The sequence below is a fragment of the Lytechinus pictus genome, chromosome 5, assembly GCF_037042905.1.
Source record: "Lytechinus pictus isolate F3 Inbred chromosome 5, Lp3.0, whole genome shotgun sequence".
Lineage (NCBI taxonomy): Eukaryota > Metazoa > Echinodermata > Echinoidea > Temnopleuroida > Toxopneustidae > Lytechinus > Lytechinus pictus.
The window spans coordinates 696,515-711,869 of NC_087249.1; the positions used below are offsets into that span (position 1 = coordinate 696,515).

At 35.9% G+C, this 15,355-nt stretch overlaps 1 protein-coding gene across 5 annotated transcripts in view; it reads right to left on the bottom strand.

The window, feature by feature from the left end:
- Window positions 1-2,021: 2,021 nt before the first annotated feature.
- The window catches only part of LOC135154215 (BDNF/NT-3 growth factors receptor-like), a 48,394-nt gene continuing 35,060 nt past the window's right edge, over window positions 2,022-15,355 (bottom strand). For 2 of the 5 annotated variants that reach the window (XM_064099576.1, XM_064099578.1), the window contains exons 8-13: window positions 13,783-13,883; window positions 8,992-9,229; window positions 8,104-8,413; window positions 7,346-7,580; window positions 6,694-6,852; window positions 2,022-5,563 (exon numbers count right to left, since the gene is read on the bottom strand). In XM_064099576.1, coding sequence (XP_063955646.1) covers window positions 5,363-5,563; window positions 6,694-6,852; window positions 7,346-7,580; window positions 8,104-8,413; window positions 8,992-9,229; window positions 13,783-13,883 — 1,244 coding nt within the window. In that variant the 3' untranslated portion in view covers window positions 2,022-5,362. Of the gene's footprint in view, window positions 5,564-6,693; window positions 6,853-7,345; window positions 7,581-8,103; window positions 8,414-8,991; window positions 9,230-13,782; window positions 13,884-14,252; window positions 14,390-15,355 lie in introns of all 5 variants that reach the window. The other 3 variants (XM_064099574.1, XM_064099577.1, XM_064099575.1) reach the window with 2 other exon arrangements.

A 15,355-nucleotide genomic window follows, 5' to 3' on the forward strand; every position in this document is an offset into this window, starting at 1 on the left:
TTGGGGGTGCTGCGTGTATTATTCTCCATAGGCAGCTTTCCCATGTATTCTAGAAGATGTGTAAAAATGTAACCAAACTCTTTGTGGTGTACATGACAAAATTGCGATATCAGATCAATTTCTTATGTATTACATGTATATTGTTTGTGCAATTTCTTATGCATTTTTTTTCGAAACCTTTTTTTTCCGAAGAAATTTGTCGCCAATACTTATGCGATCGCGGACAGCATGCAATCTGTGTAGTCTGTTGTGCATATAACTGTTTTGAGAAAAATAGAACAAAAAGTTGAAATGTCACAACTTTCTGATTTACATCCGACTTGAATGAAGTGTCAAGTTTGTTTGATTTGTTTTCCTCTTTTTATTCAAATCAACTTTAGGTTGGGTTATATTTACCTTTAAATTGATATTAAGTTCATTTTCAAATTTAGATGAGTAGATCTTATCTTCCACAAAAATAGAATGAAAAGAAATTGTATTAAGTACTATTTTGACAGGGCACTTGGAACGATTTTTTATTAGAGGTGCTGGAAAAAGGGAAAGAAAGAAAAGCGATTTTCACTACAAAATGAATGTGAATTTGGTTAAATTTCTGCTTTTTATAGCATACCGACCTTATTTCCAGGGAGTGCTGCCTATACTGCATGTATAACAATCCAATCGACCCCGTTTCCCATGAAAAGCAATATGTATTTTGATAAGGTAAATATTAAATTTATAATAGAACTGTTTTAGCTTATGTGTTTTCAATTCAATAGATTGTTACCAGCAATTACAACTTGAAATATAATAACGACAAAACTCATTGTCTATACATGGATGTAATATTTAATATTTGATTCATATTAAAATATATATTGAACTTAAAGAACAAAAATGATCCAGTTACAAGCACAATTGACAAAAGTAACAATAACGGCTCACATAAAACTCAGTTGAATTCCAGTGAAAAGTGGTAGGCTATAGATCGTGACAAAACTAATGAGACGTCTTTTCAAATGAGTATATCATACCACGTTTCGTATAATTCTCCTGACAAGCGGCATAAGATAAATAGACATAGTAAAAGCTAGTGAAGAATCATCAATTATGTAATGGCGAATGTTGTATCCTCATGGCGAGATGATCAATTTGTGCACAGCAAAAATTTATCTCATCTCTTTCTCTTTTTTAATTCAAAACTGATATTTTTATAGAAGCTATTCAACACTATACACAATGAAGTAAATTGCTGCGTGATGAAAATAAATGAATACAATATACTCAGCACCGGTCAATCTCCAAGGTATATAATTATATTCATAATATTTATATATACACGTATATATTCTATAATTTATACACTACCTCTTAGAAATACATTTTCAGTATTGAAAGAACTGTACAGAAAATTCAAATTTTGATTCACAAAATATATAAAATGCAAAATGTGTTTTAAAATACACATGATGCATTTTACACGACCATCATGTTCTGTATTTTGATTCTTTACAAGATATCTCCAAAAACTTTGATGTGCTCCAAATGTGAGGTATATTATGTAACCAATCATTACTGAAATTTGGATCAGCAAATTTCTCCGTCCATCTACTCGCTGTATCGAAAAATTTTGAAATGGCAGTGAAGAGAGAATACATGCTCTTCTCACACTATAGGTAATGGGGAGGGGCCGGGGTGGGACATTCAACTGTATTGCTAAAGCCTTCCTTGCGATATAAACCCCCCTAAATGTGTTTATGCTTTTCGCCAGGAAGTTTCATGATCAGTTGGCTCACTTTAAATCATTGTCGTCTAATAGCGTTCGGCAACATAAATATACTGTCCAAACAATTGGTTAAAATTTATCCAACTCTGGGTAGTTTATACTGTGTAGTTTTCACCCAAAGCACATATAATTGTTTAAAACTATACCCAGAATTCGATTAACCCTAATTCTCCCGGGGGGGGGGGCCATAATGGCCCCCCCCCCCCTCGACAATTTTCGCGATATATCTGCTGCGCAAAATTTTTTGACCTCGCCGCTTACCGACTTTTTACTTTCAAGTCTCGCGCAAATTTTGAGACCAAATTTGTGACACCCGGGTACACGGTTACGACATTACGCAACATTATGTAAGTGCATGTCAGACCCGAAATTGCTCATAAACGTGATTTCATGTACAAATCCAATGCAAATTGTGTATTTAGCCAAAATTCATAAATGTATCATTATTTCTACTTTTACTGATTAAACTTAATTAATTTTGCCTTGTTTATGGTCAGAATTAAGTCTGGAACGATTTCCATTGAAAAAACAATAAAAGACAAAAAGTAAAAAAAACAAAGAAATACATAAGAAATTCATAAAACAATAAAATACACAAGAAATTGATTTCCAAACCGAAGTTTTTTTCATTGCGATTGTTAAGAATGCTACAAAGAATATTTTTACCAAAAATTAGCATTCTAGGAGCTTTATTTAGTGAATTAGAGCAAAAAGTATGATTTATGCATAAATTAGCATAATTAATTCATATAAAATAAAATCTCATTATTTTGGAAAATTTTACCATACAGCCTTGTAGATTACATCGCAAACTACCAGCGTGCAAATTTTTGCGTCGCTCGCTCGATCGGCGGCCGAGATCTTGGGGGGGGGCCATAATGCCCCCCCCCCCCCGGGAATGACAAGAATCAAAATACCCCGGGAGAGTGAGGGTTAAGTTTTGACCAATTGTTGTGTAGACAGTATGTTGCCCAATATTTTAAAGAGTGTAATAATTATGCCTCATCAGAAATTTTGAATAAATTCATTGCAATTCCCCTTGGCCCTTAAATGAATCTCGGCATTCGCATTGATTGACGTCATGTTGGATCACTGACTGGACTGACTTGGTAAAATTATTTTGAAATATTTTATTACAGCTGTCTTTTTTCGCCATACTCCAGGAATTGGTATACCCCCTCACTGGATTCGCGTTTCTCTGTCCCATTCTTTTTATAGGACTTCTCGAGAGAGTGCTCCACAACTCTACCACAACGAGCTTACTACGAGACAAGGAGACAGAAAGAGGGAGGGGGACAGAAATAGCAAAAGAAAGAGACAAAGGCAGACAGAGAGAGAGAGGGGTTGGAAAGTAACAATGATGTACAGAACGTGACCTTTCTCAGTATGACCTGGAATCAGTCACGATTCCGCCTCATTAATGTATCACTGAGGTAAAATTATGTGACAGAACTGCAAATGTTGTTATCCAATTAGAACAAAATCTTAAAAGTCTGTTCAGGGCCGGGCAATGGACATCTCAATAATGTCCATGACATCTCCGCTCACGGTTACAACTTAAAATTGAGAAATTTCGTAATTCCGAAGGTTCGAATAGCTCAAAGATTCGGTATTCAGACCGATCGTTTGGAAAAAAAAGTCCAAAGGTTGTACTCGGAAAATGGATTCATGAATTATTTTTGTACTAACAAACCTGGCTTCATCCTGGATTAACATCACAAACGTTGAAAATGAAGAATCCCTTTTTTTATCTTCGGTATACTGAACCCCACTAGGGTCTATATGGTTATGCAATCCGCGTGTTTCGAAATAACATACCTTTCGAAAAACAAGTGTATATCTTTCACAACCTCTGAACATTACAATATAAAAAAAATAAGTAGTTTCCCTACTCTGATCGTGACTTTATTTTGTAACCAGATTACTGAAATCAGTCACAGAGTCTTATAATAGACATGATAATACACTAGCTCCAATCAGTCCAGCAATAATAGACATATAATAATCACGCTCACATTAAAATTCAATTTCGAGTCCATCTTTATATAAGTATATAAAATATTCACAAAGAGTTGTATCTTGATATATATCCAGATATATCATTAATTTTCAACCACCCTGTAGGCCTATATATCTCTCATCGCACTAACCCGCATCATTTCAACCTTTAACTATCAAAATTGTAGTTGTTAATCAGTTTTAACACTGTACACCCGATTGACGATTCTCACACTTCCTACACAAGAAAACTATACCAATACTCTACGAAATACTATACCCATTTTCACTGATATAAACAAAACAGACGATGTGCTCATGTCTGTAAAGGCCTACGATGCTAGATGAAGAAATAAAGTCGAGGCTCTCATCGGAAAGGCTCACGATCCGAAAAATTGCCTTAATCACCAAGCGACCCCATTATACTCGCGAAGTAGATATTGAAATTATCCTGTAAATTGTAATTTACTTCATGATAAGTCAATTGAAACGCTATCGATCTACAACGAAAGGTTTTACAAACTAAATGGTGTTTAAATTGGCTGAGGAGGCGGGGGCGCTTTCCAGAGGTGACACGACTTTTGCTCCTGTCTTACAATCTCAGAGGGCCTAGGCTTAGAGTTAGGATTGCAATATAGTTTTTGGTTTAGAATAATGCAAAGATAATTAAGGATTAGTTTTTATTTAGTTTTTGAGATAATGTTTTATGCTTGGCTAACGTGCCGATTTTCTATCAGAGCAATTGTCAACGCAGCAAATGTAATGGAACCGTTGCAGAAAGAATTTGCAATCAAAGCGAAATAATACGAATCAAGAACAAATCGATTTCTAGCCAATCAGAAGCCCCAATTATAGAACTTGCTATGACCACATCTCTTTGTGGGACAGCCCTCCAGGGCCTCGTGACATCAAGATTAACGATTAATCGCTAATATGAAAGAATAATTTTGATAGGTTCATTGTCAGTCTACTGAGCAAAATGCACATGCAACGATGATCTTGATAGGCCATTTCATTGACTGATTAATCACTAACCTTTGTGTTACGGGGTGTACGGGGCCCAGATGTTGATAATAAGAACAAATAAAAACATGAATTCTCACCAGATGGAATGTCAAGAAAATGACATAATACGAGAGCCAAGCGCGAAATTCCGCCAAATATAAATTTCTACTAGCTTACATCTTAAAAAAAAACCATAGTAGTAGAGCAATTTTCATAGCATTCTCCAAAAATATAACAATTTATTTGGCAAACGCACGTTTTCAAAGAATCAAGACATTCATTTTCATCAGCATTAAAACAAATTAAGTAAATAAAATTGTGACAGGTTGCCTCTTACATATGACTGCATTATACATATCATTACAAATACATTACTTCATTTTGGTATCTATACAAACATAACAATTTCAACAAAGTGCGCCCGTATTCCCCTTCTCCTGTGCATGGCAAGTTAGTAGATAAATATATCATAGTCCATTATGAAGCGTGTCATATCCGGCTTTAAACTGTACTGATTTATAGAAGAGCAAACAACTTCCAATCATTCCTTTGAACGAGGTCCTTTTTGGTAAAGTCCGGATTTGAAAGCATTCTCTACACCAAAGTGTTCCTCCCAACAATGTCAACCATGGGAGTGTTCTCATCGGATAGCCGAGAGATGGCGTCGTGCACATCTTTGATGAGCATGCGCTGTGTGGGTTGTCGCTGCCAACATCCTAACATGATCTTATAGACCTCCTTGGGGCATCCTTTCGGGCAGTCCAGTAATATTCCATTATGAATGTACTCAATTACCTGTACACACAAAAAAGAATGTGTTTGCAATAAAATCGCACATTAAAATAGTAAATGCCATTTCCAAACCCTCTTTCCCAAAGGCCTACTTGAAAATCCACACTGGGGCGACTTGCCCCTATACCCCATCCTCGCTGAAGTTGAAAGGGTATTACTTAATAAAACATGATCTTTGTGTTCATGGCTATTCTTTTCCCTAAACCATGGATTGCAACCCTTCAAAACATTAATATATACTAGACACACTCTACGTATACTTCCCGTGACGCAATAATGCAATTAAGGTGACGCGAGGTTGGCAGTATCCAGTCTCTAATATTAGAATTGATTAGAGCGCTAATCCAATATATCTTGTTACCAACAGGTCATAATACCTTGTTAGTATTACCTAGACCGAGGTCAGATACTTGTTTACTTATGATTCCAGCGAGGTATCCAACGTTACAGAATGACAGGAGGTTTTCATAAAGCGGTTCCTAATGCTTTGGACGACATTTAGTACGACTGAAAGGTGTTTTGAAGTGGCAAGTATCAGAACATGACCATAATCGTGCGTAAAGTCAGGCGTAATCAGCTTGAAGAAACAGCCCAAGGGCCTTTATACAACATCATGACATTATAAGATCAAATTAAGTGAAGTGTGACCATTGAAAATACAGATGAATGTTTCTAATCTTATTGTATTTGTTTCTCCTATAGCCTCTTAGTGCACTCCAGGGGTGCATTATCTATTGCTGATTAACAGGGTCTGATGAGTTTAATAGTAATAAATTTGTATTAATTTTGAAATTCAGAAGGATATTTTCTCATTATTTTGAAGGTGAATAGAGAAGTTAGATGACAGCTGATGAACCCGACACAAGCTGAACCAGATTTATTAACATTTCTGCTTGTCAAATGAATTATTTGTTCACCAAAATGGTCTCCGTTTGTAGAGATAACCTTTGATCTGTTTGTTTGTTTGTTATCTTTTTTTGTTTTGTTTGTTTGTTTGCTTGTCATATTCAAAGTGCCTCTCTGCCCAGTGCTGGATCCCAACTCTGGTATACCAATCTTAAGATTGTCAATCTCTCACTTTTGTCTATCTGGATAAATCACTTGCCTGGCATATCAGTTACTATTTAATTTACCTCATGATTAGATAGTCCAAACCAAGGCTGCTTTCCATACTCAAAGATCTCCCAAAGGACAACACCATAGCTCCATACGTCACTCTCCACTGAGTACGTTCTGTAGATAATGCTTTCAGGGGGCATCCAGCGGACAGGTAGCATGGTATGGCCTCCAACCTAGCACAATAAATGAATGGCATATTGGAGTAAAGTGTTATTAATTATTGTTGCTTTATTCATGTCAGCTTTAATGTGGAACCTTATTGTTACAGTCACATCAATGAAACTAACCCCTGACCATAAAATCTATTGCATTATTAAATAACATGCATCGGCAGGGGGGGGGGGGTAGTCAGTATCGTGAAGGTGTGGATGGTATGTTGATGCAGTGGATGATTTATAATGGATTTTGTTAGGGGTCATATTGATTCAATAGCAGAATTTATTATTGATATTCATTGCAATGTACTAAATAATTTATTAATTGTCGTTTTATTGTAAACTAAAACACGTGTAAGAAAATATTTGTATACTGTGAAATCACTTCTTAGAGACAATTTTCTCCACGAAACATGTCTTTAGTAGGTTATGTTATAAAAATGTATTTTCCCATTCAAGGATATAGAAAGAAATGAAAATGAAGGGAATAAAAGTGAACACAATACAGTACCCTGTAGTAGTCTGTGCTATAAACATCTCTTGACATTCCAAAGTCTGCTATCTTCACAATGAGTCGATCCCCAACCAAGCAATTCCTGGTGGCCATGTCTCGATGGACGAAGTGTTGAGAAGCCATATAAACCATACCAGATGCTATTTGTTTTGCAATGTAGAGGAGTTCTTTTACAGTCAAGGGAAGTAAGGCTTGGCTACGGGTGAAACAATCAGCATCAGGGCCGCGAGATCTGAGGTGAATGATAAAGAATTGAAGATTAAGAAACTCTTTGATTGCTATGAATAGTAGTTAGGTTCTCATCTACAGTGGATTGAATATGTTCAGCAATTATACCCCTGGATTTCAATTTTCAACTTTCCTTTATGATACTTATAAAAGAATATTTAAAAAAAAATACATAGTGCCTATATACATACAAAATAATCGTTGAGAAATGAAGGGTAAATTTTGTATAAGTAGTTACCCCAAATTGCACCAATATGAATAGAAAGGAAATATAAATAGGACAACAGTTTCACATGATGACGAAAAAAAGATACAAATATAGCGCCATCCATCTAGAAATAATCTATACCGAGGCGCATTGATATTATTATTATTATCATCATCATCATCATCATCATCATTATCATTATTTATTATTATTACTATTATTATTATCATCATTATTATTATTATAAAGATATTAATACAGTTACGACAAAATGAATTATAAAGCATCTTGAAGTAAGCCATCAATAAATGATATTTACTTCAGATAGTTGTTAAGATCTCCATTCTCCATATATTCAAAGACCATGAAGAAAGGTTCGTGGTCGATACAGACTCCATAGAACGTTACAATGTTCTTATGCTGTAGATTAGTGAGTAATTCTGCTTCTCTCTCAAAGTCCGTCCTAGCGTCCCCAACTGAGGCGTCTTTGAGTGTCTTGATGGCTACCATGGTAGGACCTTCTGCTCCAGGAAGTTCTTCACACTGTCCCAGACACACCACACCGAATGCTCCTTCACCAAGCTCGCCAATGAATCGGATGGTATCACGAGAAATGTGATTGATTGCAGCTGTAAGAACAATCGGAAATGATGACGTTAAATTGCATATCTCTATCACGTTTACAATCATCTTGAAAAGGCGAGAACTAAATGTATACATAATATTCAAGAAGCTTTCTGATAACACGTGTTTTGTATTTTTATTTTGTAAAACTATTTCGTTGTTTGTGTAAGGTTGTCATTTTGTGTGTCTGTGAGAAACAAACATTACCTCTACAACAATATTACTCATCCATATTATTAATAAATAAATCATCAGAAAACTCACTTTGTCCATTATTTTAATCATTGGTCCGGCAGCCACTGAGCAGCGCCAGATCGACGTTGCTCTATCCACTAAATCGTTGAGCGTCAAAAGGAGAAGCAGCGACCCCTATCTTTTAAAGTCTTTTTGATCTGACACTGGGACTTGAACTCCCGATCTCCCGGTTATGAGGCGGATGCTCTACCAACTGAGCCAACACACCGGTAAATAATACACAAAATACCTTTTATTAAATTCATGAAGACCCGAAGGCCCCCTCGCTGAATCCAAGATAGCCATTGAGGTATAGGGGCCTAAATTATCATTCAATGGTCATACTTACTACTACCAGATCTACGATCAGTTCGAGCCAGGTAGTTAGGATTAGGAATCATGTGGACCAAATCAACTCGGTCTTCCCCTCTCTTCGCATCCAGAACACATGCGACTGATGTAAACGGGGTCGCACTGCCATCGCCAAGGTTTCGGAATCTTTCGCGTTTCTTCGTATAGTACTTCCGACCAATCAGCACCAAGACAATCAGAAGTATACCTGCTCCAACTGCTGCCAAGATGTAAACCTGAATGAATATAAATACACACATAACAGCTACTTCAGATAATGAAATTACCAACGTGGCCTGCATAACATGACATACTATATCATAGATAACGATAACACATCAAAACCTTCACCTAACCATGCTAACGTTAGACGTTCTTTAGAAGAGTTGTAACGTCGACGTTAAAGATCAATTGGCCGATGACTATCGCGTCAATCAAAAACGACGCGAAACGTCACGCTTACAGAATATGACTATATATAGTTGACTATAGATTTATGTTAAAACCAAGTCAATAATGTAACCGGTCTTGTCTTGTGATGAGGAATAAATTATTAGAGCAACTATTTACACCAACAGAAGCTTAGCGTCATTCTGACCCGGAATTTTAAGGGTGTACATGCTATCATAATAATGCTTTTTTTTTTTCAGTAGTTGCCCTTCCCCTCCAAATTGAAAGAATTATGAAGAGACAATTTACGTAATGAAATCGCATATTGAAAGGCTGTTTTTCATACATCTTCAACAAATTTATTTCTTTAACGGTCGTGGTATGCTGATGTATGCCACTATTGAAAATGGAGCAATTTTAAATGCCTTAAATGTCTTATTTCCTACCAGATTATCAGATTATAAATTAATATTCACCGACTGTCTACTTTATTCATATCAGAATGATGTCACGGCGTACTTGGCTTTTAAAATATGTACATATATATTCTATATCGTACTATTTACACACGATTAAGCTGGTCGCATCATTGCTTGATATTAATACTATTTTCATTAATTTGATATTATTATCAACTCATATCATTTGAGTTATTGACACAACAAACTTTAAGACAAAAGCTCTACTCTATTATTCAAAATTTACCATTAAAATTTGTGATCAAATCATTCACATCATAAAACTAACTATGTGGAGTCTACTCTACATAATGTGCAGAAACTATCTACCACAATAAAATCGCGACATTGTTCGATAAAACACAATGACAACAAAAATTAATGAAGTTGATTATTTTGAGAAAATGGAGAACATTTTAAAATAAATCGCTATATAGCATGTCTTGCAGAAAACAAGAAACATCACAAAAACAATTAAAAATACATGGGGAGTTAGAATAGAGGTTATAAGGAAGGTAGATAAAATCATATTCAGTATGACGATTTCGTTACAAAAAATAAGAAAGACTGTTGGATCTTTTAATCTCGCATGATATGGGATAACTACATAGATACTTTTTTTAACAGCACTGACACTGTGTAAAATTTTCTTACAACACTGTTTACTATTGAACTTTATAAGAGTTGTTTAACAATTGAATTTACATTTTAAAATAAACAACAAAGTTTAATATCTGATAATATTATGTAAAATAAGCATGGTTGTTAAAGATTTTTAAAAATAGTTCAAACTGCCAAATAAATAGTGAAAAGTTCACAGCGTTCCATAAAAAATTAAACAGTGTTTTACTTTGTACAACCGATCTTAAACATTGTTCCAAAATTACATAATAATACTCATCAAATGTACAGTAATTTATTAAAATTAGCACACAAATAAATTATTATCACAATCATTTTTAATCTTATCGTAACCAATCATAAAAACAAAATTCATATACATTCACGTCGGACATTAATTAATAAGGTAATACCCCACACTTTCTACAGCCAATAAGACTTCTTAATTATTATAATCCTTCATATCAAGTGTGTTTGTAAAATAATGCAAATTGTACGACCCTGCATACCACAGAAGCACGTAACTTTAATATGGATAAAATGAAGCCATGAAAATCCATGGAAATATTATAATCGCCATGTACTTCAAACGATATTATGTATGTACACGTGACTGGAATTCCTAGATGATTTTACCCCTATCAGATAACCAGTTTATAAGTGACATTACTGGGTCATATACAGTATTTACCTCGATGATTAAACCATTGCTTTAAAAACCACCGTACTTGTCCAGCTCAAAATACGTATACATGTATTTAATTTTATGCATTAAATCTTCTGAAGTTGAAAAAAATTATTCGTTATTAAAGCCCATCTATATTCTAACACCCTTGAAATATTAAAACCATGATTTCTTCCGTTTAATAGTTTTAAAATAACATTTTTTAAAATCATTTTCTCGAAACTCAGGCTGGCCAACCGTGTCCTGCACTTCACACAGTATATCTTGCCATTAATTTTATGGTGCGCAATAAATAGAATCATGAGTTGCATTTACGAATGACAGATATTATTTCAATTTCTATGAAGGAATAATCAGATAATTGTACAAGTTATGCCAATTCCATCTAGATCTTTGAAATAATGTGATAACATGAGATTAATGGCAGAAGGACAAATTTGAATAAAATCGCATATACCATACAGGCGAAGATCGTGGCATATAACCTTTAGTAGATTAATATGTAAATGATGACTGCATGGATGCCTTTATCTGACACTCAGTGATCTGGAAAAATTATCAAAAGAATGAATTAAGTCACTGAAACCTTTTAATTTAATAAGCTCTCTCATGAGGTTATCATTTGTGATTGCTCAGCCTTGGAATTAGAAGTAGTTCTGAGGCTTTAAAGGAATATTGGGCAAGAATGCGCGTCAAAAATCTATAACATCCTTTAAAACATCAGAAACTTTTATATATAAAATCAGACGTCCTTTTGAAAACATGGTAAATAGAGGGAATGATTGTGAAATGATACTGTGTATATTTTCGTGTTACGTTAATGAGTCTAATTAAGACTTAAACAATGTATTGGATATAAACTGCATAAACAAGACAAGGAATGGGCGCTATCGTTTGCCAAGGAGCCTTTAGAAGATTTGGCATTCCTCCAAAATTGAAATGAGATGCCAACCGCAACAATAAATTGTTTCTCATTTCCCTGTTGTCGTGGTATCATGGGTGGGGTATGAAGGGTTATCAATCTAAGACATTGGACAACTCCCCCTAACCACCCCACCTACCCAACCTACCCAAGACATTAATCATTGCTAATACCTATAGTACCCACAATTCGCCACACGATTGAAACCCGAGCTGCGTGGTCTTTTAATCGTGTAGTAATCATACTGATCCTGTCAGATCATATCAGGTCTTGAGGTCAGTCGTGGCCATTATTTTGATTGTATAAAAATGGACGTCTTAAAATATTTTGCGATTAGCAACGAAAAGCAAATCGTAATGGATCACAGCGTAATTTACAAAGTTTGCAAAAGAGCTTTGCTTGACCACAGTGGTTTATGAGTTACTTTTGACTAAACATACAACATTCATGAATATAAAAGGAACTTACACCTAACGACATCAATTTTTTTAACAGCAGGGGCTATCACCACTGTTAGAAGTACTCAACATGTCAACTGATTTTGAATTAAAAAAAATTAAGTCTATTAACATGATAAACAGGGAGAATTGTACAATAATAATTTTCGATTCCGTTTAGTTAAGATCAGGTACAACATTTGCAAAAGAACAGGTCTGGGCCATTTTTAAGTAACAACAGCAATTTTAGACTCCATTTTTGGAAGCCATCTCAGACTTTCGGAGTAATACTGGACTACGTCGAATAGAAACCAAAATTAAAGACACGAAAGCAAATAGTAGATGAATTGTAGATTTTTAGGCTACGGCAGCCATTTTTGGCGCCATTTTTGGATTTTCAGGTACCCTGAAGTGCTTATGTTCACTGTAACCTGTATCAATATGTTTTACCACATTAACCATGGAATGGCAACAGTCAGTTTCAATCATATTCAGCTTCATCTGGATACTGCCAGTTTCTTGTTTCTCTCTCTCTCTCTCTTCACATTCTTCTTTCCCTTCTCTCTTCCCTTTCTTTTCCAAGGCCCCTTCGCCCCTACCCAACCCCTGGCTCCCCACCTGGTTTAGAAAATATATTTTGAAGTCTGAACTGACATGAGAAACTACTAAAAATCACAACTATTATTTAACGTTCCATAAAATTGTACAGATCACTTTATTAGATTCATGATATTATATGGCAATCTCACATGACTTGTTTGTGCAAAAATCTAGTTGGTTACCTTTATAGTTGATTAAGATAATTGTATCATAATGGTACAACGGGTTTAAATGAAATGAATTTCATAATTCTATGTACATGTACACACTTTACCTTGTATTCTGTAAGCTGGTGCTCAAAGGAACCTTTTTCACAAAAGGAGGCTCCTCCTCATTCTTCTATTAGATACAGTGGACGTGTTGTATTTTGTTAAATTATTGCAGGTGCGGCGCCAGAATGGAGTTGGGGGCTGGGGGGGGGGGGGGGTTGATGACCTGTAAGTGACTGTGTTTAGTTATCAATTAATAAAGTGGTAATAATAGAGTCACACTGCCCAGGTTTATCTTTCTATAATACTTCTTCCTCCCTTATTGATATTTTCTTTCTTGTTTCCTCTTCTTTTTTTTTTTGCAGAACTTGAACAATCATAGGTGCAGATGCCCCCTGTCCTACTGTTGCACCGCCCTGTTCTCTAGTACTAGTATCAAAGAGCGGTTACTTTCTTTTCATACTTACGTAACTCGGTGTCCCTCTGGTGTCGCGGGGAGGGTTGAGCGTGCGGGTGCGGTTATCTTGCGAAGAGGGGCTGCCCGTTTCAGGATAATCAGGTATAGAAACTTCACAGGGAACAAGAAAACGAATAACCAACAAGGATGACAAAGACATCATTGATGAACAGGTTATCCTTTTTTAGGTACCTGGTCCCGAAAGACTAGATGCGTGGCTAGAGGTGACTCACAATGTAAGAGGTATAGGGGGATGGATGCAGAGGGTCACATGCATAGATAAGCAGGATGAGTTCCCATATTGATACATGAAATGACAGACGTGCTCCCACAGACATGACAGAAGCACCAGAACATGGCAAACATAAACACAGCACATACATAGAACATACATAGAGGATAATGTTGCAGGCGGTGACCATGGAGACTCCTAGGCGGAGTGGCCGTTGACCTTGCGGCTCAACCATACAAAATACTTACAGGAACCGAGTCCATTTTATGTGGTTGCCTGGTAGAAGGGTCGAGAGGTGGTCCTTTAGGTCCAGATGTTTTTGGTTTGAGAGTGTTGTCACTGCCATCGGGAGCAGGTGTCTCACGTTTCTCAGGGTAAGGAGCTTCTGGTGTTAAGGTCCATTAAGAATGGGACAATAGATGAGTACACCCACCACCAACATTCAATGTTAATATGAAAAACCATGATGAAATGTGAAGTTAGTAAAGTACCGCATCTCCCAGACTATTATACACACAGACACGATGTGTTTGGTTAGTTTTCGTTTCAATCATGCAGATGGATATAAAGTGTTATAATATACATTCACATCATGGTTGTCATTAGTAAAAGTTAGTTACGAACTTTAATGCAAGTATTAGTATGAGGATGACAGTCGCATACTCAAGACATTCAAATGAATATTGGTGGCATCAGTCATTCATGTGCATCTCAATAGCTGATAATGTGGAAATATCATTATATCATCAAGGCCCATATTTTACTCAACAAATGCATACTGCTTGCTATTTATCTTAACCCTAAAACAGCAGTGGTTCAATCAACCACCCCCCCCCCTTCTTATTTTTCCGGCAACATTCCGCAGCGCGTTTAACATTTTATTTTCAGGTCTTTCGCATCTTTTAAAACAAATTTGCCACGCCCGGATACGCGGTTCCGAAATCATTTTTTGTAAGTGCATGTCCGACCAAAAATTGCTCCAAAAATATTTTCACCAAAAAATAGGATTCTATATAGGAGCATAAGCATTCTATATAAAATGTATTATTTATGCATAGATTAGCATAATTAATTCAAACAATACAAAAATGTATTATAAAGCAGACAAATTAACCATATCCTTCTAGATTATATCGCACACTATCATTGTTTTCCAGGCGCTCGCGCGATCGGCAGCTGGGGGGGGGGGGGTGGTATGACAGTTAACATTCAAAAGGCCCGACTTGGTTAACATGGTTAAGGTTTAAAAAATAAAACGGTTTTGACACAGAGAGTATCCTGGGATAAAGTTTCCACTTTGCCCAATGCATATCGTAGACCCAGATAGATTCAGGGTTAAATGATCGGTAGA